General features: G+C 46.6%; 1 protein-coding gene across 3 annotated transcripts in view; it reads left to right on the top strand.

Moving 5' to 3' along the window:
- Prkar1b (protein kinase cAMP-dependent type I regulatory subunit beta) overlaps nucleotides 1-25,767 on the top strand; it is a 118,439-nt gene that overhangs the window by 20,448 nt on the left and 72,224 nt on the right. For all 3 annotated transcript variants that reach the window (XM_050163254.1, XM_050163253.1, XM_050163256.1), the window contains exons 3-4: nucleotides 2,247-2,417; nucleotides 4,339-4,430. In XM_050163254.1, the coding sequence (XP_050019211.1) occupies nucleotides 2,247-2,417; nucleotides 4,339-4,430 (263 nt within the window). The remainder of the gene's footprint in view (nucleotides 1-2,246; nucleotides 2,418-4,338; nucleotides 4,431-25,767) is intronic.

The following is a 25,767-nucleotide window of genomic DNA, read 5'->3' on the forward strand; positions in this document are numbered from 1 at the left end:
TGGCTTAGTAGTAGAGTGCTAACTTAACATGTGTCAAGCCCTGGGTTCCATTGCTAGCACTGTAAAAATGATCAAACAACAACAACAAACAACATAGGAACTCTTCAGTTCTATAAATTTCCATTTAATATTTCCAGACTGCAGTTGATAGAGGACAGGAGGTGACACCGTGGGTTGTGGGATGGTCACGGCTCTCTCTAAGAAAAACGAAGGACATCCTGCCATCTTGTTCTACTAAGAAGACTCCTGACAGAGCTGGAGAGGAATGGTGGTGGGGGCATTCAAGGTTCTGGGAGTGCTCTGGGTAGGGCTGTTGAAAGAGCTGTGAGGGATAAGGAAGATGAGGAAGGGGCATGAATGGTAGAATTGGTGGCCCACCTCCTCTGGGCTCCACTTCTTCCGGCAGAATTGGGGTTCAGGTTGAGTATCCTCCACAACTGAGACCCCTCTCTGGAGGTTCAGGGAAGATGACCACTATTGAGATCAGGGTGAGGCATACATGAAGAAGTACAGATCACAGCCTGAGCAAGAACCCGCTTTCTGGAACTCACGTGCTCCCTGGGGGTAAGGGCAGAGGGGGCAACTCTCTAGCATCATGTACTCTGTGTTTTTCCCTGAGCCAGGGCTGCATCTCTGAGGCAGCCCCAGGGCTGTGGAGGCCAGGACTCTTGAGGATAGGAGTCACAGGGCTCCACTCAGGGGTCTGGGGAGGGTCCTTCTTGCCACTGGTGGCTCTGGTGTCCCACAGTACAGCTTGTAGGTGTGTTACTCTAATCTCTATCTCCATCTTCTCGTGGCCTCGCCCTGTCTTGATATCATCTTCCCTGGATTTTACAGATACATTCCCATCAGATTTGGGGGCCTGTTTAGATCATCTATGATCTTGTTTAATCCCATCCTTAGACACATTTTTTTTTTTTGTGGAGAAATGGATTTCTTGGTGAGGTTTGAGGTGGACATGGATTTAGAGAGGGAACCCTATTTGTTTTATGACAGTAGGTCACTGCAGTTTAAGTAATGATAGAACACAAGCCTCCAGATGGCAGGTGGGGCCACATGATGCTCTAGGCATGCTAGGACTCCAGATCAGCAAGCGCTAAGGCCCTGGGGCTGAGCAGCCACCTGAGAGAGCAGCAAATGGCCATATGGTGGGGAGAGAGTGAGGCAGCACAGATCTGTCCTGTTGATTCCAGGTGGATGACCAAGGTTCAGGGTGGGTGGAGTACCCCTTAGAGTGTAAAACACTCAGTGGTAGCTTCAGAATATCAGAGGTTTCTCATTACAGGAATGAAGAGAAGAGGGTCTGAGGTGGGCATTGTGGCTGGCAGAGTCGCCCATTTGAGAGTAAGGGAATGTGGAGATGCCCAGGGCCTGATGGGAGAGGGACCATTGTCTGGAAGGATGGTAGAGAGAGGGGCTAACCACAGTGGTTATGGGTCCTGAAGGGATGACTTTCACCACCAGGGGCAGTAGGAGAAGAGATATCAATGGTATCTGAGGAAGGCAGGTCCTCCAGGGATGATGATGATTAGGAGGAGCTTGTGGAGTGAGGTGTGAGTCATTTGCTTCATCCTGAAGACCCTGGGGACCCTGTCTCCATGAGCAGGCGAGGCTTGCTCTGACAGTTGCTCCTTGGCGACTTCTTTTCTTGGAGATAATGGGTAAAAGGCCTTGGACATGCTAAGCCAGTGCTCTAGTGTAGAGCTAAGACCCCAATCCCTCACTGGGGGATTGTAGGCAGGGGCTCTACCACTGAGCCACACTCCAGCCCCTTACTGGGGGATTCTAGGCAGGGGCTCTACCACTGATCCACACCTCAGCCCCTCACTGGGGGATTGTAGGCAGGGGCTCTACCAATGAGCCACACCCCAGCCCCTCACTGGGGGATTCTAGGCAGGGGCTCTACCACTGAGCCACATCCCAGCCCCTCACTGAGGGATTCTAGGCAGGGGCTCTACCACTGAGCCACATCCTAGCCCCTCACTGGGGGATTCTAGGCAGGTGCTCTACCACTGAGCCACACCCTAGCCCCTCATTGGTAGATTCTAGGAAGGTATTGTTCTACTATTGAACTACATCCCCAGATCTCTTCTGACTTTTTGAGACAAGGATCTCACTTCCAGTCCAGGCTGGCCTTGAATTTTCTGATCCTCCTTGTGTCAGCCTCCTGAGCAGCTGGGATGATGGTCTCAGTCACCACACTCAGATGACAGCCAATTTCTCACCTTCCCTTTCTTCTCTCACAGGAGGAAAACAGGCAGATCCTGGCTCGGCAGAAGTCAAACTCACAGTCTGATTCCCATGACGAGGAGATCTCCCCAACACCCCCGAACCCTGTGGTAAAGGCACGCCGCCGGCGGGGTGGTGTGAGTGCTGAGGTTTACACTGAGGAGGATGCTGTCTCCTATGTGAGGAAGGTAAAGAACCCCGTTGTATTTCCACATACGCCTGGGATGTCCCTGTCAGCCCTGATGATCTAGATTGCTTGTCTGCGTAGAGCACGCGGCCCCATGGGAGGGGAGACTTGATGTGTAGGATTACTGTCATCATTGCCACTATGAACTAAGTAATGTTTGCGTGGCTTTTCTGGCGGGGGTGGGTGTCTCAGCAGCTCCCTGTGGTTTTAAGACCTGAACGATCTTGGGGGAGAAGAGGGATAGGTTCTCCAGTACAAGACAGGATATAGTTCTGTCGTGCTACGTGCCTTTTAGTCTCCATTAAGGGCACTAAGTTATGAGGCCTGGATTCCACGCTCATACCTTACCAACCCAAACATCCCACACAGGCTTGGCCTGCAAATCCCACCACAAGGGTGCTTCAGGGGTCCCACGCGGGAATTTGGGAGACACAGCCCAGCGTATTGTACCGTTTTAGTCATTTTCCGTTGCCTAGCTGGGTAGTGTTGATCGCTCACAGCGCTGTGCAGATGTCACACTCATCAGCAAGCATGTTTCTCATCTTGAGAAACAGAAACACCGCAGCCTCTATATATCCACCCCATGCTGCCTTTGTCCCAGGATTTAATACTGTATGAGTGGAGGATAAAAACTAATATTGCATTATGGTAAAATCGTCCGGAAGCTGCTGGGTATGGTGATGCAGGCCTGCGATGCAGGCCAGCCTGGGCTACACAGGAGATCAGAACAAAAGAAAGTCCTCAGAGCACTTCTGCTCTGTGATCTTCTTCCCCACTCGTAGAGCTACAGTTTGACTGTGTGCAAAGCTTCAGATCGTTCCATAGTCCAGGGCCACAGGCAGAGAGTGCCATGTGGTGCCCAGTTCCAGCGCAGTCAAAAGCAGAGAACAGTGAGACGTCACAGATCAGAGGAGACCAAGAGGAGAGGGTACTGAATGTTACCTGACAAGGTCCTGGAACAGGAGAAGGTCATCTAAGAAAGCTAGAGATCAGATTAAAACATGGATGCAACTTATCCATCATGCATCCATTATGGCTTCCACAGCTCAATGGGTGAGGGTCATGGCACAGTATAGAGTGTTTGCCCAGAACCCTACAGGGAGGGGCTACGGGCATGGTGGTTTAGTGGTAGAGAATATGCCTAGATGCTCTACCTACCACTATGCCACACTGTAGCCCCTCACTAGGGGTTCTAGGCAGGGGTTCTACCACTGAGCCACACCCAGCCCCTCCCTGGGGAATTCTAGCCAGGGGTTCTACCACTGAGCCACACCCAGCCCCTCACTGGGGGATTCTAGGCAAGGACCATATTACTACACTTCCAGCTTTCTAATATTTAAACATCTGCTTATCATCTTTCTACAAATTCAGTGAGAAAAAAAAAACAACAAAAGGTACTGTGTGTCTTCTGGCACCTTCTAGGTTGGCTGTGAAGTTCTAAAGAGCCGCAGGCCCCAGACAGTTCCAAACTCTAAAGATTAGACTTTTCCCAAGCCTCTTATTGGGCTGCTCTAGTTTTCTTGCTTTTTATTTATTTAAAATTTTTCTAAAGGTTTACTGGCAAGATGGCTCAGCAGGTAAACGTGCTTGCTACTGAACCTAATGACTTGAATTGGATACTTAGAATCCACATGGTGGAAATAGAGAACTAACTGCCTCTGGCAGGTTGATATTTGACTGCCATATGAACACTATGGCACATGAACCCTGCCCCAATATATAAATGAATGAATTTAATTAATTCATTTAAAGTGAAACACGTGTGACACTCCCTGGTGTTCTTTTAGCATGGCCGGAGCCTAGTCTCATGAGGATGGCAGGATAGGGGCTCCAGGATGGATTATCCCTTAGTTTCTAGCAGGAGTTTGGGATGCTAGCTCTGTCCCTGGGGCTAAACTGTCTGTTCCTTGGCTTCTCCCCAGGTCATTCCCAAGGACTATAAGACCATGACTGCCCTGGCTAAGGCCATTTCCAAGAACGTGCTCTTCTCACACCTGGATGACAACGAACGGAGGTAGGCGTGCCCGGGTTTACACACTCGCCCTCCTGGCTGAGTCACGCTGGCAGCCATGGGGATGCTGGCTTTGGGAGAGGCAGGTTATTGATTGCTTCTTGTGAGCTCCCAAGGAAGGAGCAGTGTCTACAGTACATAGGTGTGTGCTCATCTGGACCAGTACAGGAGTCAGGTTCTGGTCCTGGGTCGGAGTTCACAACTTCCGTACGCTCTGGCTTGTAGTAAGATACAGCAATACTGCCTTTTTCTCCGATCATGTGGCTGAATTTTTCAGCATCTTCCATATGCCGGTGTAGGCCTTGTGTTCTCTGAAACAATCAGGGCAGCAGAGTAGGAGGGAAGTTGTTATTTCATCGAGAGAAACCTGGGGGTCAGGAAGGGCTCCAGGGCTGTTTGGGAAGTTCACTGTATAAATGATTAGAAAAACCAGAAAGTTTTATCTGGGCGTGGTGGTGTATGCCTGTAATCTCAACACTTGGGAGGCTGAGGCAGGAGGACTGATGTGAGTTCAAGGCCATCCAGGTTGACGTGAGCTAGAGCCTGTCTCAAAAAGCAAGAGCAGGAGGTAGGGAGACGGTTAAGTACTTGCTGTGTAAGTGTGAGGCTTCACATAAACCAGGCATGGTACCCACCTGTCATCCTGACACTCGGAAGGTGGAGGCAGGAGGATCAGAAGTTCAAGGCATGTTTTCAGCTGCACAGCTAGCCTGAAGCCAGTTTAGATGACATGAAACCCATCTCAAAAATACGTTTTTTTTCTGTCTACATCAACCAACATAGGAGGCCAGTGACTCCTCTTTGTTAGCATTTAAATGTGAAGTGTATTCTACAAGCTTAGGTGTCCCAACTTTTGTTTGCATTTTTATTCAGTGTTCACATTTATCTGTCTGTCCATATTCATTTGTCCGTCTGTCCGTCCGTCCATTTATCTATCTATCCATGTATCTATCTATGTATCTATATATCTATCATCTATCTATCTATCTATCTATCTATCTATCATGTATGTATGTATGTATGTATGTATGTATCTATCTATCTATCTATCATCTATGTATGTATGTATCTATCATCTATCTATCTATCTATCTATCTATCTATCTATCTATCTATCTATCTGTGTGGAGAAGGGTGTGCACATATGTAAGAGTACAGCTTTCAGGAATTGCTTCTCTCTTTCCACTGTGTGAGTCCTGGAGATTGAACTCAGGTCACCAGGCTTGACAGCAAGCCCCTTTACGGCTGAACCATCTTGCAAGCTCTCACGTGTTTGAACTCTTGATGTTCAGCTGGAGTTGGTATTGTAGGGGTTTGAAGAAGCTACGACCTGGGGCATGGTTGTCAGAGGTGGGTCTCTGGGGAGGGGGTATAGCTTTCCTTTACTTTTGGCTCATGTTTTTTGATTTCTGATTTACCAACATGTGAATGTATTAACCACAAGCTCCCACTTCCGTGCAGAGACACCCAGGTCATCCCGTCTCCCTTGCCCCAGGGAGCTGACCTCCTTTGACTGTGAGCTGAAATTAAAGACTTCTCTCTTAAGTTGCTTCTGTCAGGGGTTTGATAGTGCTGACTAGAAAAGTAGCCAGTATGGTTGGTCATCCCTGGTTTGGCAGGGAATAAGGCCTCTTCAGAGGTATACACGAACCAAACCCTGGGACCTGAGAATGCTCCTTCGCTTGGCACAGAAGGATATCAGATGCAATTAACTTGATGTTGAAAGAATTCCTTCCCTGGAAACATATAAATGTCATCTACCTGCTCCTGTTAAGGTTCTAGTGACAAAGTTCAAGTTCACCAAAGCTCGCCTGGGCATTCAGGGAGCTCATTGGGCTTACAGAGCATGGGTGTAGAGCCCCTCAGTTAACCTTCCCCAGGCTATATATCCTAGCACCTCTGTCCCCATAAGGCCACATGCAATGAGGGCAAACCACACACAGAGGAATGGCTGGAATCTCAGATGAGGGTTCAGTGACCCGCACCACGCCCTCTTTTTCAAAGGGGAACATCCTCAGTTCACAGGCAAGGTCATGGTTGACACTTGTATGCGGGCACAGACAATGTGATAGAAATGGTGGGTGTTGGGCTCTGAGGACTGCTCTCTCACACTTGAGGATACGGGTGGGACTCTAAGTGGCATCCTTGCGAGGGGTGAGGGAAGATTGGGACACATGCGGAGGCTCCCTGCCACAGAACTAGAGGAGTGTTGTGGTGGCCAGAAAGGGATGCCTAGCATCACAGGACCCTAAGAAGCAGGAAGGGCCTCTCCTAGAGCTTCAGAGGAGTACAGCCTGAGTCCACCTCTTGATTCTGAGTTTTTGGAAGTGTTGAGAAAAGCAATTCTCAGTTCATGCCAGTTCATGGTATTGGGCATGGTGGTCACAGGATTCCTTGTCCAGCTGGTAGCAGTGTTTGCCTGGGGAAACGGCTCTGTTTACCAGGGGTAAGCAGTTGACTGAATATTCTACCCTCCCTACCTGCCTGCCGTGTGTGTGCAAGTCCATGTGTAAACCAGAGGTTAGCCTTGGGGTCATTCCTTACCGTCCATCCATCGTGTGCTTCGAAACCCAGCCTCCTCTGAACCTGGAACTTAATGATTCAAGTAGGCTGTCCAGCCAGTGAGTCTTAGGGATCCACCTGTCTCCCTCTCCAAAGTGCCAGGATTACAAGCATGTAATCCTGTCATTACCGGCTCCTTACTACAGTGCTAGGGACTGAGCTCAGACTTCATGGGGCAAACCCTTTACTGACTGAGCTGTCTCCCCAGCTTTGTCCCTGTTCTAACTTGAGCTCATGTGTCCATTGCCATTTGAAACTTGACTTTGAATGAGTGTGGCATTCACGTAGTCCAAAGCTCAGCAGGTGCAGAGAGAAGGGTTCAAAGTGAAAGGTGACTTTCTGCAGACTACCCTAGGACCATTACTTGACTCTGGATGGATCTTCATGGGCGCCCCTGTGGCCCCCTTCTGCTTCTTAGATAGGAACTCACTTGTCCCGTGGTGGATTTTAACACAGACAGGCCGTCTCTTCTGTCCCCCACTTTCTGTGTATGTACAGGGACATGTTCTTGTGTGTGTGCAGGTGTATGTGTGCACATGCCTATGTGGGTATGTGCATGGAGAGGTCAGAGGTCAGTCTAGGTTGTCATCCTCAAGCACTAGATACTTTAATTTTCTAAGGCAGGGTCTCTCATTGGCCTAGAACTCACCCAGTTGTCTAGGCTGAACAGTCATTGAGCCTCCGGGGGGCCAGTGAACCTCAGAGTCCATTCTCTTTGCCTCCTAAGGACTGGGATTATAAGTGTGTAATTTAATTTAAATTTAAATTTTTTTTTAGAATTCCATACATGAGTAAACTATATTTACATCATTTATACCCCTTCTTCCTCCTCCAACTCCTCCTGGCATTCCTTCTCTATTTATTTCACACATGCACACACACACATGCACACCCTACGGAGCCCATTCAGTGTTACTCATACGTACATGTGTTTAGGGCGGTCCACTTGGGACTGGATGGCCCATCAGAGGACTCCTCCCCAGGGAAGACTGATTCCCCTCTCTCAGGCACCATCTACTATGGTTCTTCATCTAGGAGTGGGGCCTTGGGGACTTATCCCTCTTTGAATCCAGGTATTTTGTTTGTTTGTTTGTTTTGAGACAGGGTTTCTCTGTAGCTTTGGAGCCTGTCCTGGAACTAGCTCTTGTAGACCAGGCTGGCCTTGAACTCACAGAGATCCGCCTGCCTCTGCCTCTTGAGTGCTGGGATTAAAGAAATCCAGGTATTTTTATGTGTTCCGGGGTTTGAACTCAGGTCCTTGTGCTTCTACATCAAGCACTTTATCCACTGGACAATCTCCCCTGCCCCTTTCTGCCTTGTTGAGACAAGGTCTCATTATGCAGCTCAGGTAAGCCTTGAATTTGTTATCCTCCTGCCTCGGCTTTCTGACAGCTGGAATTGTAGGTAGAGATACGACACCTGGCCTAATTCACTCTTTTGTGGACATGGTATAGGTATACAGTTGATTTCAGCTGGCCTAGCCTTTCCGGCACTACTCCATGATATACGATTGTAGGCAGCAAGTTCCTGCTCCGTCTGGGTCATTTATAGCAGAGGCAGGTCACTAATAACACTCTAGAATTGTGCGATCTCCAGCCAAGTGGCCAAGAAGCGGAGGAAGCAGATGGCTGGCTTAATGATACCTCTTTGCAGAGCTGGCCGTGGAAGGAGCGGGTCACATGGAGCTCTGGGTCTGTTGTTTTCCACAGAAGAAAACTCACTTTTCATATGTACACAGTAGACTCTGGTTCCTGGCCACAGAGCTGGATCCAGGAAGTGGTCCTAAGGGAGCAGGCAGGGAGGCTTCCACTCCCGAATCTCTCACATGATGCTGCTCTGTGAAGCTCCCAGAACTGCCTTCCCCTGTCTTGTTGAAACCAGGCTTAGCGGCTCTGTCTGGCTCACTGCGGTTTGGCAAGGGCAGAGTTCCAAGACTGTAGGCGTTGAGCCATGGCCTAGGCACCCCCCCCCAATTCTCCCCACGTGAGTGGAATAAAGTGAACAATGCCTTGCAGGGTAAGCGTGCCTCCTTTCCTGATGGCCTCTCCCTCCAGATCCAGGGTCAAGACAAGCTCGTTGTCATAGGCTGAGCAATTTTGCTCGTGTCAGTTTATCCTGGAGTTCTTCTAAGCTGTATCAGAGACACTCAAGTTTGGAAAGGGGAAAGATGATAATCCTTTTATTTATATTAAATCCTTTTATTTAGAAGAGGATTATGGGACTGGGGAGATGGCTCGGCTGGTAAAGGGCTTCTGAGTTCAATCCCTAGATCCCACATAAAAAACAGGGGCATGGTAGCACATGCTTGTAATCCCAGCCGAGGCAAGAGGTAATAGGCACAGGTTGGTCTTTGGGACTGCTGGTCAGCCTGTTTGTTCTACTTGTTGGCTCCAAACCAGACAGAAAAACAAGACGGACGGAAGCTGAGGAACAAGAGCTGAAGTCTCTGTGGGTCTCCAGACACATGCATACACCTGTGTATCCATACAGATGCACCTGCAAGTGTATGTGTGCATGTGTGCACGCACGCACACACAATGCACTGATGCTTAGTTGATAAGTTCTAGGACAGTTGTGTTTCTCGTCGGTTCCTGTGGAAGGCTGTCTGTGAGCTTTTGCACAGGGTGTGAATTTGCGGCTTCAGTTTTCTTTCTTGTCCTTTGCTGAAGACAACACAACACATCAGAAACAGTCAGCGGTCCAGCGTGTTGTCACCCCAGTGATGACAGATCATATCTTCCTCTCCTTTCCCAGCAGAATAGGGATGAGGACATTGAGCAGCCCGGGTATATGCAGCCAAGGGAGTTGTTCCCTACTGCTGGGAGCAACCCCAGAATACTCTGTACTTGGGGTCTCTGTATCCTGGGGTGACTTCCATATGCAGGGGACTGGCTCTGCTCTGGTGGGTGTTGGGAGCCTGAGAGAGGCCCCAATAATGGCGCTGGTCTAGAGCTCCCTTGCATTCCTGCACTACACTTAGCTATAACTTGAGATGTGTTAAAATGTCTTTAGAGAGAGTTGTGCACATTGTGACTTTGATGACATTCTCTGGGATTGGATATCAAATGAGGGTAATAAGACCTACTATGAGAATTTCTGTAAGGCTATAGCAGCAAAGTATACCTGTGTATTACTGTCACCATCACCACCCTCATCCTCAGCAGCATTAACGCCATCATCACTACCACCCCCCCAACACTATCATCGCCACGATTGCCATCACTGTCATCACCAGAAATACCACTGCCTACTTTAAATTTTCTTTTAAATTTTTAATTAAGTGTGTATATGTGGGTGTGCACAGGAAGGTCAGAGGCCTTGGATCCTCTTGAGCTGGAGTCAGAGGCAGTTGTGAGCCACCCAATGTGGATGTTGGGAATCAAACTCTTGTCCTCTGCAAGAGTGGTATCCACTCTTACAGCTAAGCCATCTATCTCTCCATCACCACCACCATTGCCACCATCACATCACCGTTGTGATGCTGCCCTTACTCTTCTCTCAGTCCTTGGCTGGGTGCCCAGGTGGCAACCAGTTGTGGTGGCAACTTCCCCCCTAGAGTTTCTCTTTGTTCTCAGAGCCTGGCTCTACTGCCAAATGCACCCATAGCCAGTCCCCATTGTGACTCAGCACTTTGGAAGTCACTTGCTGCTCTATCCCGGACCTCAGTTACCTGGTAGGATGCTGTGGTCTTTGAGACTCCCATACTCAGAAGAAAGGTCTCCAGAGGCCGTTATATACAGAAGAGCACTCCAGGGCCCAGTCTAAGGAAGGCCCTTGCCCTTTGCTCCAGGCTCAGCATTAAGTGTCCAAGTTGGGACTTGAACCAGAATGTCATCTCCCCAATACCAACCCCTTGCAGAGTTAAGATGCTCCTGGCAAGTACCCCAGGGTGGCAGCAAATGCATCTTTTTGCTGAGTGTTTCCATCAGAAGCCAGGCAGGCCCTCACACCTCCCAGTGAAGTGGGACAGTTACTGCTTGGCTGGAGTCCCATCATCCTTAGAACACAGCTCCCATGGTACTCAGAAGCCCTGGGATGCTCCAGGAAGGAGGTGGAGGCCCTTGGGGCTCCATCCTGTCTCTTCCCAGGTGCTTGATAGGATGCCCCAAGAGGGAGCATGACTGAGCCCTCAGGGCCAGGCAGTGTGGTAATTAGGAAGCATTGCGTGTTTGCAGCATGTGTTGCGCCCCCGGCTGGGACCTCATTACCTGAGCCAACAGAAGGGTGCCCAGGTGCCTCACCCAGTAGCTCCATTTTCTGCTGCTCTAATTAAAACTCCGGCCTCTGGCCTGAGCGTGGCTCCCACAGCTGTCTCCTGTTATCTGTGTGGTCTCGCTTCCTCCCACCCGCCTATCGCTGCAGCTTGTTTTTGCACAAATTGGCTCTGGGCCTCAGGTGATGGGAAAAACACGCTGTCTGCCGAGTCATATGCAGCCAAGGAAGCTGGCTCCCGCTGCTGGGAGCTTTCGCGACCCCCTTCCTCCTCTCCAGCCTGGCAAGGGCTTTGAGGCTCTGTGCTTCCCTTTCAGGCAGTGTTGAAAAACAAAATTAGCATTTTTGTAAAAATACGAGGCCTCATTTGAAGAGAAGCTTACTGGCCTGCAGAAACAGATTCAGTTTTCTTCTTCATAAAGCCAGGTTCACTCTGGGCTGAGGTTAGTGAGTCTTTGGCTGTATCCAGGGACTTGGATGGGAACTTAGAATCTGAAACTGGAAGCTTGCCTTTAATGATACTGGCTCCATATTAATATTCTCTCTCTCTCTCTCTCTCTCTCTCTCTCTCTCTCTCTCTCTCTCTTTCTTTCTCTCTCTCTCCTCTCTCCTTCCTTCCTTCATTCCTTCCTTCTTTTTCTGTTTTGAAGCACTGGGGATTGAACCTAGGGTCTGTACAGGTTAGGTGAGTACTCTACTGCTGAGCCACACCCCAGCCCCTCACTAGGGGATTCTAGGCAGAGGCTCTACCACTGAGCTACACCCCAGCCCCTCACTGGGGGATTCTAGGCAGAGGCTCTACCACTGAGCCACACCCCAGCCCCTCTCACTGGGAGATCCTAGGCAGGTGCTCTGTCACTGAACCACACCCCAGCCCCTCACTGGGGGATCCTAGGCAGGCACTAGAATAGAATAGACTTCTATGGTACATCTTTATTTTATTTTATTTTATTTTATTTTATTTTATTTTATTTTATTTTATGGCAAGGTCTTGCTAAGTTTTCCAGATAGGCTTTACTCTGTAGTCTAGGCAGACCTTAAACTTTCTGTCCTGCTGCCTCAGACTCCCAAATAACTAGGATGCCAGGTCTGGACCTCATGGCTCTGTAATGGGTGTTCATTATCTTGAAGAACCTACCAGTGTTTTCCTTGAGGCTGGGATGTTAATATTGTCATTGAGCACAGAGATGAAGCAGGCTGCCCAGAGCTGCCTGCATGACCAGCAATGGTCTTTAAGAGAAGAGTAGTTTTCCTCGTGTCTAGAATTTCCTACAAAGTGGGCGGTCTAATGATGGTGGCGGATGGAGTGCTTTGCAACCACAAGGTAGTTTCATGTCCGTGCAGATTTCATCTGGAAAGGACCCCAGAACGGCTTTAACTCAGAGTTTGGAAATGACAGTGTGGCACTCTGGCCATGGCCCTCAATGCTTGCGGTGGCTCTTGCCTGTGGCTTTGTCTGTTTGGTGTTTATGATAGCTAATATTGAGTGCCAATTTGACAGGATCGGGAATCACTAGGAGGCAAACATCTGGGTGTGTCTGTGATGGAGTTTCTAGATTAGGTTAACAGAGGTGGGAAGCCCCACCCTGGATACGGGCAGCATCATACCCCTAGGCTGAGGTCCTGGACTAGATAAAAAGGAGAAAAATGAGCTGACCACCAGCCCCCATCTCTGTTCCTGACTGTGGATTGTTGTGTGATCTTTCTGGGTAATAAACACGACATCTACTCTACCAAGATGGGCAGCCAATGACAAAGCTAACAAATGACCACATCAAAATTCAGCTTTGTGAGCCATTGAGTTTATTGGGGTCACTTACAGGAGTATGGGTGAGGTGATACTGACGGGGCCAGGGACCACTCAAAGGCAAGTCCACCTTAGCTTGTGTGACAGCTCTTGAAAGTCACAGCTCTGGAGCTCTCTGAGTAATTTGCAGGTAGCTGGACACACAAGTCAGTCTCCTTTCTCCAGAGCAAGTTTTATTACTTAAGGCAACTCCCTCCTCCAAGGCTTTCTGAACCGTGTAAATTTCAGGGAATTTCTGAGATTTATAAGTTGTTTTACATTCCTAAGTCTTAAAGGGCCTCACTCCAGGGTGAGAAAGTTTGAGGAGGATATTTGCTGCATAGCAGGATGCAGTGTGAGCCCTGCCTCACACTGTTCATGTGGATGAGCCCACTTCCGTTTATCAGACAGGGAAACCAAATCAGAGGAGGTAGGAGCCCTTGGAGGCTTTATAGTTTCCTTGGGACTGGAACCACACCTCCTGTGTGTTCTACACACCTCCCCGAGAGCTCCCTGGGCTGACACTTCCCATACTGTTTGTGAGGCCAGCTACTGCCCTGTGAGCTGTTGGATCATTACCCACCTCTCCTGCTGGTAGTGAAGTCCTCACCTGGTACCCAGAGACCTGACATCCCTTTGCCTAGAGACCCACAGCTGTGACAAACGTGTAGTCTTTAGGGTCCCTGGGTCACAGGTTTTGTACTTCATCTATGTGGCATCTTGGAAGTGACTGTCTTCTCTACTCCTGACTTTGTTATGTGAGACTTGATTCTTCCTTTCCTTTCCTTTCCTTTCCTTTCCTTTCCTTTCCTTTCCTTTCCTTTCCTTTCCTTTCCTTTCCTTTCCTTTCCTTTCCTTTCCTTTCCCTCCTCTCCCCTCCCCTCCCCTCCCCTCTCTTTCCTTCCCCTTCCCTCTCTTTCCTTCCTCTCCTCTCCTCTCCTCTCCTTTTCTTTTGGATTTTTGAGACAAGATTTCTCTGTGTAACAGTCCTGGCTGTCCTGGAACTCAACTTTGTAGACTAGGCTGGCCTCAAACTCACTAAAGGCGTATGCCACCACCGCCTGGCACATGAGACTTTTCAACACACCCCAGATAGGGAACCCACAACAGACCGAAGTAAAGGCTGTACCAAAGTCAACTTGGGTTCCCGACAGGAGTATGGATGGCAGGTCACTTACAGGAGCAGAACCGAGTCAGAAGCAGCTGACAAGTCCACCCTAACTCGGGCGACACTTACAGAAGCAGTAACCCCGGAGCTCTTTGAAGCATTTGCAAGCAGCTCAACAGATCTAAGAGTCTGCTCGTGGCCATCCGCTGGTCAGCCCCCTTAGCTGGGGAGGGGGCTCTAGAACCTCGGAAGTTTCTGTTTTCTCTGACATGCGTTTTGTTTACCTCTGGCATTTAAGGGCTCCCCCCGCCCCATGGAGAGAATGTTTCAATATGGAAGAAACTGCTAGAATTTGAAGTGTGAAACCTTCTAGGGATGGGGGTAGAGATACAGGACAGGAGACTATTGGAAGGTGTGGGGCTACCATGGAAGAAATGGCAGAGTCTCCCCAGGAGGGGGCCTTCTGATAGGGGGGATTGGGGGAAGCACCTGACAGGAATGGAGGTGCAGGGCAGTGCATAGACAGACATGGGCTGAGCAGATGGGCAGCTTGGTGGGAAACTCTGTGTGTGTGTGTGTGTGTGTGTGTGCAAATGGGAGTGCAGACTGGAGTCCAGACTCCAGGATGACTTGTTTTGCACCAGCAGTTTTTTTTTTTATCCTTTTTGGGCTAGCCTTGTGTTAGCCCTGGTTGTCCTCACCTGATGCCCATCCTCGCGTGCCCCCACATCCTCTCATGACTCCACCTTCTTTTCCTCCATATCCTTTATGTATTCATTATGCAGGTGTCTCTGTGCAGTGGGTGCCTGGGTACAAGAGGCAGCTTTCACTTTTTACTTTGTTTTACCTGTGGTGTCGGGTATTCCCAGATGGTACTAACTAGGCCAGACCCGGATTAGCTTCTAAGATGATTGTGTATATAATACACATGTGTGTGTGTGCATGCACACATGTGTGCATGTACAGAATCATGTGTGTACATAAGTGTGTCTGTGTGTGTGCATGCACACATGTGTGCATGTACAGAATCATGTGTGTACATAAGTGTGTCTGTGTGTATGCATGTGTAAACCAGAGGATCAACCTTAGGACCCAGTCAGTCACCATAGTTGTTTCTGCTTCTTCTTTTTCTCCTCTTTGTGTGTGTGTGTGTGTGTGTGTGTGTGTGTGAAAGAGAGAGAGAGACAGACAGACAGACAGAGACAGAGAGGAGCTAAAGCATTAGTGTGAAAATCAGAGGGCAATCTGAGAGTCATTTCTCTCCTTCCACGCATGTCCCAGGGTTTGAACTGAAGTCATTAGGCTTGGGGGCAGGTGCCTTTATCTCTTGAGCCTCCTTCCTGGCCTCACTACCTTGTTTTTTGAGATAAGGTCTTTCACTGGGAGCTGAGGCTTGCTGATTTGGCTAGACTGGTTTGCCAGTGATCCCCAGGGATCCTCCTGTTTCTGCCTCCCTAGTGTTGGAATTAGAGGCACGTGCCACCATGTCTTACTTTTTACATGGGTTCTGGGGGTTCAGCTCAGATCCTCATGCTTTTGAGATTAGCATTTTAACCACTGAGCCATCTCCCCAATTCCATTATCTAAAACCATCTTGGGGGTTGGCGTGGGGGAAATTTCAAAGACTGCAAAGAGAAGGCTCTGACCCCAGCTCTGCCAGCTGCCACCTCACAGTTTGTGTTCACTGGGGACCTTTTCACATCCCCCCGTTACCTTCTGACCCTGTAAGCAGCCATCCAGACAATAATTTTTAGTCCAGTTTCAGCACTCCTGACCACACCACATTCCATATGCAACTTGGGTAGCAAAAACATCCCTCATCTGTACCTGCCCAGCAATGCCATTCATGGAGACAGGTTTCCGAAATGTGGTGTTTGTTGGGCTTATGTTTATTTATATACTCAGAGCTGTTTTAGAAGGCACCCTTGTTTTCAGCCCTTTGAATCCCCCAGACTTCTCTGTGACAGAGCCTGGATGAAGGAGCAGTGTAAGAAGGACCCTCAGAACCCACATGGCGAGCTTCTTCTGTGTAGCAAGTCTGCAGGACCAACCTTTCTGCTTTTCCTCCTGTGGGTGACAGCTGTCTCCTGCTGTCCTTCAGAAAAGGCAGAGCAGTTGCTAAGAACTGGGCAAACAAAGAGTAGTTTGACTCCTAGGAACAGCTGGAGGGGGACAGCTGGGGGACAGCTGCCGAATCTGAATGTTGAGGCCACACAAAACAGAGACCTTTAACCATTTGGCATCACTAGGAAACTACTCCTCTCTGCCTTCCTCCCAAGTGACTTCTTATTTCCAAGCAGTAAGAAAGACTTTCACATATTTTAAACTCCAGCTACAAAGTTTTATCTGAGGTTATAGGGAGAGAAGTCAGCATGAGCCATTCATTTGTCTGTCCATCCGTTTTCATGCATCAATCATTCACCCACCCATCACTCATCTCCCTCCATCATCTGGCACTTATCATCGATCCAGCGGTCACTGTCCATTTCTTCATCACATATACTCACCCATCATACATCCACCTACCATCTAATAGGTGGATCTCTCTCTCCATCCAAATTTCATCTGTCATCCACCTATTTGTTTCTCTATCTATCCAATTAATCATTCACACATTTAATAAGTACTGTCCATGAATCTTCCATGTGTGCCAAGCAGTGACAGGGAATATAGGTGTAGACACAGTGGAGGGGAGCATGTGGATTGTTGATCCTTCCTTCCTTCCTTCCTTCCTTCCTTCCTTCCTTCCTTCCTTCCTTCCTTCCCCCCTCGCTCCTTCCCTTCCCTTCCCTTTCCTTTTTTCTTTCTTCCTGTTGTTTCAAGACAGGATCTTATATTTTTTGTTGTGAGCCTAGCCTTTACCAGCTTGAGCCATCCCTCCTGGCTGACAGGATCTTATTGTACAGCTCTGGCTGTCTCAATACTTGCTGTGTAGACCAGGCCTGCCTAGAACTTGTAATCCTCCTGAGTCCTGGGATTGTACTTATATGCTACCATGCCTGGCTTGTTGCTTTATTCCAAAGAAAGTATAACTCTTTCCTGCAGTCTTGGCATGAGATAGCGGAGGTAGACATGGACGTGGAAGCATTGTGCTGATTGGATCTTGGCTGTCAAAGCCGCATGCACTGATTTCCTAGCAAACCCTCACGCTGCAGGAAGGTTTGCATCCCCAGGAACTCACTAAAACCCTCTAAGATAGGGGTATGATTACCCTACACACAGAGAAGGGAAACTGAGGCTGGAGAAACTTATCTGAGCACACTCTAGGGATCTGTTTGTTAACTCTAAAGCATGCACAGTTGTGGGGAATACACCATTGTGATGGGGGATGTGATCCTGTAGTCCACAAGCATACTGTGGCCATTTCTCCTTTAGGGGGAAATGGCATGTCATGAGCCACGCAGATAACAGTCTAGCTTATGGGTGCTTCGCTCCAGGGGAAGAGATCCAGAGTAAGCAAGAGAAGTTGCTAGCACATGTGGTATGTGCGATGGTATGTTCCCAAGGCGGGATAATAGCCACACTGGTGGTAGAGGTGTGATGATAAAGGATGGGATGGCGGTGATAATTGTGATGGCGAAGATGATGAGGAAGATGGTGGTGGTGGTGGTGGTAGTGGTGAAGGTGATGGAAAAGTTGGTGATAGTGATGGTTGTGATAAAGGTGCTGATGGTGGTGGTAATTATGATGATGCTAATGATGATGGTAGTGATGGTGGTGGGGATGGTGAGGATGGTGATGGTGGCGGTGATGGTGATGGTTACGGTGGTGGTTATAAATGATAGTGGTGATGGTTGTGGTGGTGGTGGGGATGGTGAGAATGGTGATGGTGATGATGATGGTGGAGGTGATAATGATAAAGGTGATAATGAAGATGGTGTTGATGGTAGGAGTGTTGTGATCATCATGGCAATAATGGTCAGATAGTCATAGTCCTTCTCTGAAGAGCATGGCACTGCCAAAAGCCAACCCTTGTTTTCCTCTGAACAGTGGGACAGGCAGAGGGAGGCACACTCATTGGAGACAGAGTCAGATAAAAGCTGGGTGCTTCAAGGCCTTGCTAAACTACTAAATGAAACCTGCCAGGTACCAGGCTCAGCATTGGTGGCTGCCAAGGAGCTGCAAAACTTGTGAGGTTCTTTCTTGTCTAGTCCCTCTGTCATGGAGATTCAAGATGGCTGTATAGATGTGGCACATGGCTATCAGTGCATTGATGAGCATGGTACATGCTGAAGCTGATCCATGTGATGACATGAAAGTAGAGCAGGACTTTGTAAAGTGAAGAAGGGGGGCATGGGAAGGGGGAGGAACAAGAGAAGATAATAGGGGGAAGAGAAGAAAGACAAAATATCTATTTCCTTTCATCTGTAGAATCTAAATTTAAATATAATGACATGAAGGCAGAAAGGAAACCATTGGTGGGAGGGCAGCTTGTCAGGGAGGAGGCACAGGAGCGTAGTGAGGGGTGGATATGAGCAAAGCGCACTGGTACATATAAATAAAATATGAATAAATGTGTGTATAAATGAAAATGTCAGAGTGAACCTGTTATTTTATATGCTGACTCAGAAATTGTCTTCAAATCATGCTACAAAAATAATCAAATAAGGCCCAGAAATCAATGCAAATGTAGACATTGTCATTGGTATGTTTTTCAAACAGTTGACAATGTATGAATTTTAAATTTAATGATTATTTATCTGGGGTGGAGGCACCACTCAGCAGGTAAAGATGATTGCTGCCAAGCCTGATGACGGGAGTTTGAGTCCACCCTGTGCTGGAAGGAGAGGACTGACTCCACGGGTTGACCTCTGACCTCCATGAACACACACATAAACACAAATAAATAAACATAAAAAAAGTTTTTTAAAATGTGACTACACTCACATCTTGTCAATTGTGTGCTAACGTCTTAAAAAACAGTCTTAAAAATTGATTCTAAAAGGTTTATGTTAACAGGAAAACATTCTGTAATTTCTTTATAGAGAAAAACAACCAATAAGAGACTCTGAAATCTTAAAGCCTATTTTTATATTAGGGTACATTTTGTAGGAGGAAAGATTAGAAAGGAAGCCACACAGAAATCCCAACTTTTGGTCTCTCATTCCGAGTGACTGGTGCGAACTTGTGTTTCTTGGGTTATATGCAACAGGGCAATGTGATGGTTAAATGTCAATTAGAATAGTCTGGAAGTTCTTTCCCTTTGCAGTGATGGAAATTTTAAATCAGGTGTTTTAATCCTATCTTAAAACTATGTGAGAGAACATAGAGTCTAAGAAAATTCTTTAAGACAAAGCATGGTAACTGCTTGCAACTCGGGAGGGTGAGGCAGGGGGATTGCTATGAGTTTGGGACCAGCTTGAGCTACATAGAAAGACCCTGTCTAACAAAACAAAAAACAAATATTAAAAGAAAGGAAGGAAGGGAAGAAAAAAGGGAAGGGGGGGGAAACGAGGGAGATAATTTTTGTGGGTGTCTGTGGTTGATAATCCTAGAGCAGATTGTGGGTAGCAGGTATAAAGCAAAAGATTAATGATTGACACTGTGGTAATCAAGAGGCCTGGACCACAGAAGATATACATGGAGGATGGATGGGCCAGGACAGGAGGCAGGCAGTGGGGGACCTGATAGATGCTGGGCCAGTCCTGCTCCAGTGGTTGAGTTAGGATAGTTTATAGGCTGGGTGACAGGATTTGCTGGTAGGGTGGTGTTGAAAGAGCCCCATGGTTGGGTTCCAGCACCCTTCAGCATGGAAGTGGAGGAGCAGGCAGACAGGCTTTGGTCACACAAACCTGGGTGTCGCTAGACACTGGAGAGTGACAGGTAGTTGGGCGTATGGCCCTGGATGGATAAGTGGCACCCTGCACCTCATCTGTGGTTTCTCCCATTGGCTCTGTTCTGTGCTCTTTGGTCTGCTGTTCTTCAAGTATTGGAGACACAGAGGACCCGCTGAGCTTGCACTGCCCACTGGACACATAACCACGCCACTGCCTTGCCTGCCCCTTGCAAATGACCTCAGGGGTTAATCTTCTTCCTGTCCTGATACAAGTCTTTGTTCTCATTTACTTTGCTTAGCATGGTTTGTTCTTAATTACCTGTGTAGTGGTGACAGCAGCCAGGGTGTGGATCAAAGTGTCTCTCTAAGCAGTTTCCTGCCCCTGAAGTTTTAGTGGCCCGTGGTGAGCTCATTGGGTCTGTACAACAGAAGACACTTCCAAAGTGATGCTTTGATGGAAATCAAGGTTTAACTGTGTGGAAATAATGGCGAGTTGGCAAAGCGGCTGGCTCACTCGGGGGACGTGGTCTTGCTTCTCTTAGCAATAGCTTTATAGCCACCATTAATGTGAGTTCACAAGGAAGGCAACTCGGTGTCCTGCCTGACACCTTGCATCGCTTGCTACTGGACTAGTGGGACAAGAATCCTCAGGCCTTTACTTGTCTGGCCTGGGGATTTGCACCCCAGTACTGCTTCCTATTGTGGGGGTGCCCAGGAGATAAGATGAGAATGTGCAGAGTCACACTTGCTCACCTGCATGTCCATGTCATTGTGTCACTGGCCTGTGAGTGACAGGAAGGATTGTTCCAGCCTTCGGGTCATTGGAGTAGATTCTGCATAAACCAGAATAGTAGGTCAGCGTAAATCAGCTCTGGCTTCGAAGACCATAGAGGGCTGGGGAGATGAGTCAGTGGAGCAAGCGCCTGCTGTGTGTTCATGAAGACCTGAGTTTGGATTCTGTGCACTGCATAAAGGCTAGGTGTACTGGTGTCTGTCTGTGTGTAGGGGGTGGTAAGGCAGGGTGAAACCCACTGGCTAGCTTAACTGGAACTAGTGAATTCCAGGTTCTGTGAGAGACCTTAGCTAAAAAAATAAGGTGGAGAGCCATGGAGAAAGACACCTGACATTGACCTCTGGCCTGTACATGCATGTGCATTCCACATATACATATACACATGCAAACACACACACATGTACATGTTACATGGAATAAGAGCTTTATTCTGAGCCAAATTTATGTGGCTATGGCCTAGAAACAGATGCAAGTTGCCCCAAGTGACATTTTCCAACATGGAAATGTTTTCATTACATTTTCTCTTCCTTTACCACCCCCCCCCTTTGGTTTTTAGAGACATGGTTTCCTCTGTGTAGCCTTGGCTGTCCCGGAACTAGCTCTATAGATCAGGCTGACCTCCAATTCACAGAGATCCGCTGCCTCTGCATCCCAAGAGCTGCGATTAAAGGTGTGTGCTGCTGCCACTGTCCAGCTTTGTTCCTTTTTCTCAATCATAAATCAAAATGTTTTCCAGTACAGTGCTAGGAACATCAGACGTGTGCATGGCAGAGGAGTGGTGACATCATGATCATAGGTCCCAGATGCTATTTGATGACATCTCTGCAGGACGGGAGTGGTGACATCACGATCACAGGTCACAGATGCTAACTGATGACATCTCTGCTTTCACACTGGTGGAATCTGTGGTCTAAATTAATACATTCCAATGGGTTTCTTCAGTAGTCACCAGGATGTTGGGTCAGGTATAGAGCTGGGCAATAAATTGCCATGAAAGGGATTAAATAGCCCAAGATAAACAGCTCTGGACCCGAAACTTTCCAGCTCATCACAATCATGAATTTCTTTCTGATCAATGAGTCTGTTCGAGTTTCAAAATGGGTGTAGCTTTTTCAGGGAACCAAAATTTGCATCTGCATCCTATAAGGTGTGCACCAGTGAGACACTGTTGTGCTCTATTGGGGACATCAATGGAAAGGCAGGGTCCCCTCTTCCCTGTCCTTTAATTGCATGAAATAAGATGGGACGTCATAGTATAGGTTCTTCTTATTCTTTTTTTAAGATCTATGTTGATCCTACCCGTCTAAGAGCATAGGAGATCTTTCCATTTTCTGATATCGTCTGCAATTTCTTTCTTCAAAGACCTAAAGTTCTTGATGAACAGGTCTTTCACTTCATTAGTCAGGGTTGCCCCAAATATTTTATGTTATTTGTGGCTATTGTAAATGGTGACATTTCTCTGATTTCTTTCTCAGCCCCTTTATCATTTGTATATAGGAGGGCTACTGATTTATTCTGAGTTGATCTTGTATCATTGCAGAAACTGTTTATCAGCTGTAGGGGCTCCCTGTGGAATTTTTGAGGTCACTTATATATACTATCATATAGTGGCAGAAGATATAAAATAATCCCACACTAGTTCAGAATTATGTATAATAAAGGGTTATTTATTTAGGGGAGACTTATAGATCACTGTCCTAGATCATAGTCCTCTGCATGAACAGGGAACAGGAATAGAGTCTAGCAGCTGGAAGTGAGAGCCCAAAGCAAGAGAGTGAGCGCAGGCTTTACAGCTGCATTTATAGTATAAGAGACCACGCCCAAGTGGGCTGGTATCTTAAAGGCTATTGGCTGAAGGAGCTCCCACAGCACCTCCCCCTTTTGTTTAAATAAGAGTTCCAAACCCAATACAAAACTATATACACTAGGAACAGATATCAAGTATAAGATTAGAATTACAACTAGCATAAACAATTTTAAGCAAGGAACATATGCTAAATGTTTTAATAAACTTTCTATCCTAAGGAGTCTATATCTTGTATTAGAAATGGCTTGATTAGAGCTTAAGAGGATGGTAACTACTACTATCTAATCTTTATCCCTATCAAAGTCCTGTGAAGAGAGATAATATTACTTGAGTGAGGAGGAAGTGCAACCAAGCAGCTTCCAAATGTGCAGTAGATGACAGAGACAACTGGCTGCCTGAGCAATCACCTAAAGTCTCATTTGCAATGTTGAAGCAACCAACTTTGGATAAGGCCTAGAGGAACTTACAGACCATTTTCAGAGGCAGGAAACTGTCTTACCCTATCTTGGCAAGATTTAACAGTCTTTTTCTTGTATCCTGCTTGTTCAGTCCAGACATCATGTACTTTCTCAGTAGTAGAAGCATGAGCAGTTTCTTGCCCAAAGGCAAGTTATATCAAGAAGACAAACTCCAAGTGGGAGTGTCTTTGGTGCTCAACATTCTCTCAGGAATAGATAGGTGCTGCCAGGAGCAATTGTGTCTCATGCCAACATAATCCTAAATTATTTAAATGCCATGTTCTACAGATTCTTGAAGTGGTTGAAGGTTACCTATTTATGCAGAATACAGTGTCTTTGTATTTAAAGAATCTAATTAGTCTGACTAAAAGTATAACAAACATGAATGACTATTGACCTATAATACTTAATGCCTATATAACTTAAAGATTAAGACTTCATGTCAGAGTATTAAACAATCTTTAAACAACTGTGCAGTAAAGGAGGACAATGGCATCAAAATGTAAACAATGCATAAATCTTAATCAGAGGTAGAAATATATAATGCAATATGATAAATATAATCCTAAAATTGTATCAATATACAAAATGTCTTAAACATAGGTAGAAATATGTATGCATACAATATGACAAAATAACTTTGCATAGGTATACAAATATTATAAACAGAAATAACAAATATAATTTGAACTTGTATCAGTATACAAGAAACTATACCAGTGTAAATTGTCTATGAATAATAGCTCACAAGTATTCACTCTATTACTCACTATTATTGTTAGTGTGAGTAAATCCGCACTAAATTACCTATCATCCTATTCAACCTCCCCCCCCATTTTTGAGATCTCGAGGCCTACATACTTTCTACCCCAATCCTCAACCCTATGCAAGTAATAATCAACCCCCTAAATGGTGTCTCTAACTCTGAGGACAAACTTTGTTGGGAGAGGAGATGTTGTTTTCTAGAATTGCTTCCTGCTGTCATGGGGGCTATGTTTTCTCTATGGGATTCTGTAAAATGAAGGTTAAGTTTCAAGATTACTGTTTTGTATAATTACAAATGGTCTCTGAGTAGTCGATAGGGTCTTTTTGTTTGTTTGTTCTGAAGTTCTTATTTGGAGTTCTGGCCAGAACATTGTAAGAAGGTGCACCATTTCCACAGCTGGTGCCCAAAAACTGGTCTCATAGTAGCGCTATCAGCATCATGACGTATCAACCAGGTAGAGTCATTGTTGTGGGGCCCCATCTTCTTCCTGGAAGCTTCAAAGATTACTGTAGGAAAATCTACTGTTCACTGTGGGAAATTTAAGCATTATTCATATAGACATATATTCAATGAAAGATACGATATAAACAAAATGGGCATGGACAAAAGTAAAATATTTCCTTAAAATCTGTCTTCTTTCTGTCCCATACCAGATGGTTCCTGACATGAGACAGAAATCCTGAATTTTTCTTTTAACAACATGCTTAGATTTAGAGAAGGATAGCCATTGTCCAACTCCAAAACCAGCTTTTATTTTTAAGTAGAGATGTTTACGTGTCCAAATAATTAAATTTTACCATGCAGATGACACAGCACCATAAGGCCGATTTCTTTTTGCTTGTTGATTCTTTCTGGATAGCTGTCTTTTTATCTTTAGGCACCTCTTATCTGCCTTAAGGCAATTACAATGAATCGGAGTAGGTGTAATAATCATTATTGACCAGCAGGTGTCACAGTTGCAGCCACGTGGCTGAGAGATGCTAGCAGCAGCTAACAGCACATGTTGCTTACCTAGGTACCGAGAAATATGCTTTGTTTAACAAATTAAGAACAGTTATTAAGGCAATCAAATGATTCTGAGAATTGGGGCCCAGGATAAAGAGAAAACCCAAAGTTTTCTGTCAGTGCCAGTTGCGGACTCTGTGTACCACGGGTATCGCAGGCAGCAGTGTGTGGGTTGGCGTGTGAGTTGTGAACTGGGGAGCATTGAGCAGTAGCCTGCTACATCTGAGGGCTGGCTAAAGCCACGGGTGAGAGAGTCAGCGCCTAATGCATCACGTGGCTGGTGGTCTGATCTCAGAAAGTGTGGGCTGGTCCCCCAGATGATGGTGGAAGATACAAAATAATCCCACACTAGTTCAGAAATATGTATAATAAAGGGTTATTTATTTAGGGAACACTTACAGATCACTGTTCTAGATCATAGACCTCTGCACGAATGGGCAACAGGAACAGAGTCCAGCAGCTAGAAGTGAGAGCAGGAAGCAAGAGAGCAAGCACAGGCTTTACAGCTGCATTTATAGCATAAGAGACCACGCCCAAGTGGGCTGGTATCTTAAAGGCTGTTGGCTGAAGGAGCAGAAGGAGCTCCCACAACAATCATATCATCTTCAAATAGCGAAAGTTTGGCCTCTTCATTTCCATTTTGTATCTCTTTGATCTCCTTTTGTTGTCTTATTACTTTAGCTAGAACATTGAGTGCTATATTGAATAGATAGAGAGAGCAGACGGCCTTGTCTTGTTCCTGATTTTAGTGGAAAGGCTTTGAGTTTCTCTCCACTTAATTTGATGTTGGCTGTTGGCTTGCTGTACATTGCCTTTATTATGTTTGGAAATGTTCCTTGTATACCCAATCTCTCCAAGACCTTTCTCATGAAGGGGTGTTGGGTTTTGTCAAATGATTTTTCAGCATCTAATGAGATGAATATATGGTTCTTTCTCTCAGTTTATTTATATGGTATATTTCATTGATAGATTTTCATATGTTGAACCATCCCTGCATTTCTGAGATGAAGCCAACTTGATCATGATGGATTTTTTTAAAATGTGTTCTGATGCTCAAGAAGGGGGAA

This window comes from Alexandromys fortis, unplaced genomic scaffold (assembly GCF_014885135.2).
Source record: "Alexandromys fortis isolate MF-2015 unplaced genomic scaffold, M_Fortis_MF-2015_v1.1 scaffold_144, whole genome shotgun sequence".
In the NCBI taxonomy this organism is placed as follows: domain Eukaryota; kingdom Metazoa; phylum Chordata; class Mammalia; order Rodentia; family Cricetidae; genus Alexandromys; species Alexandromys fortis.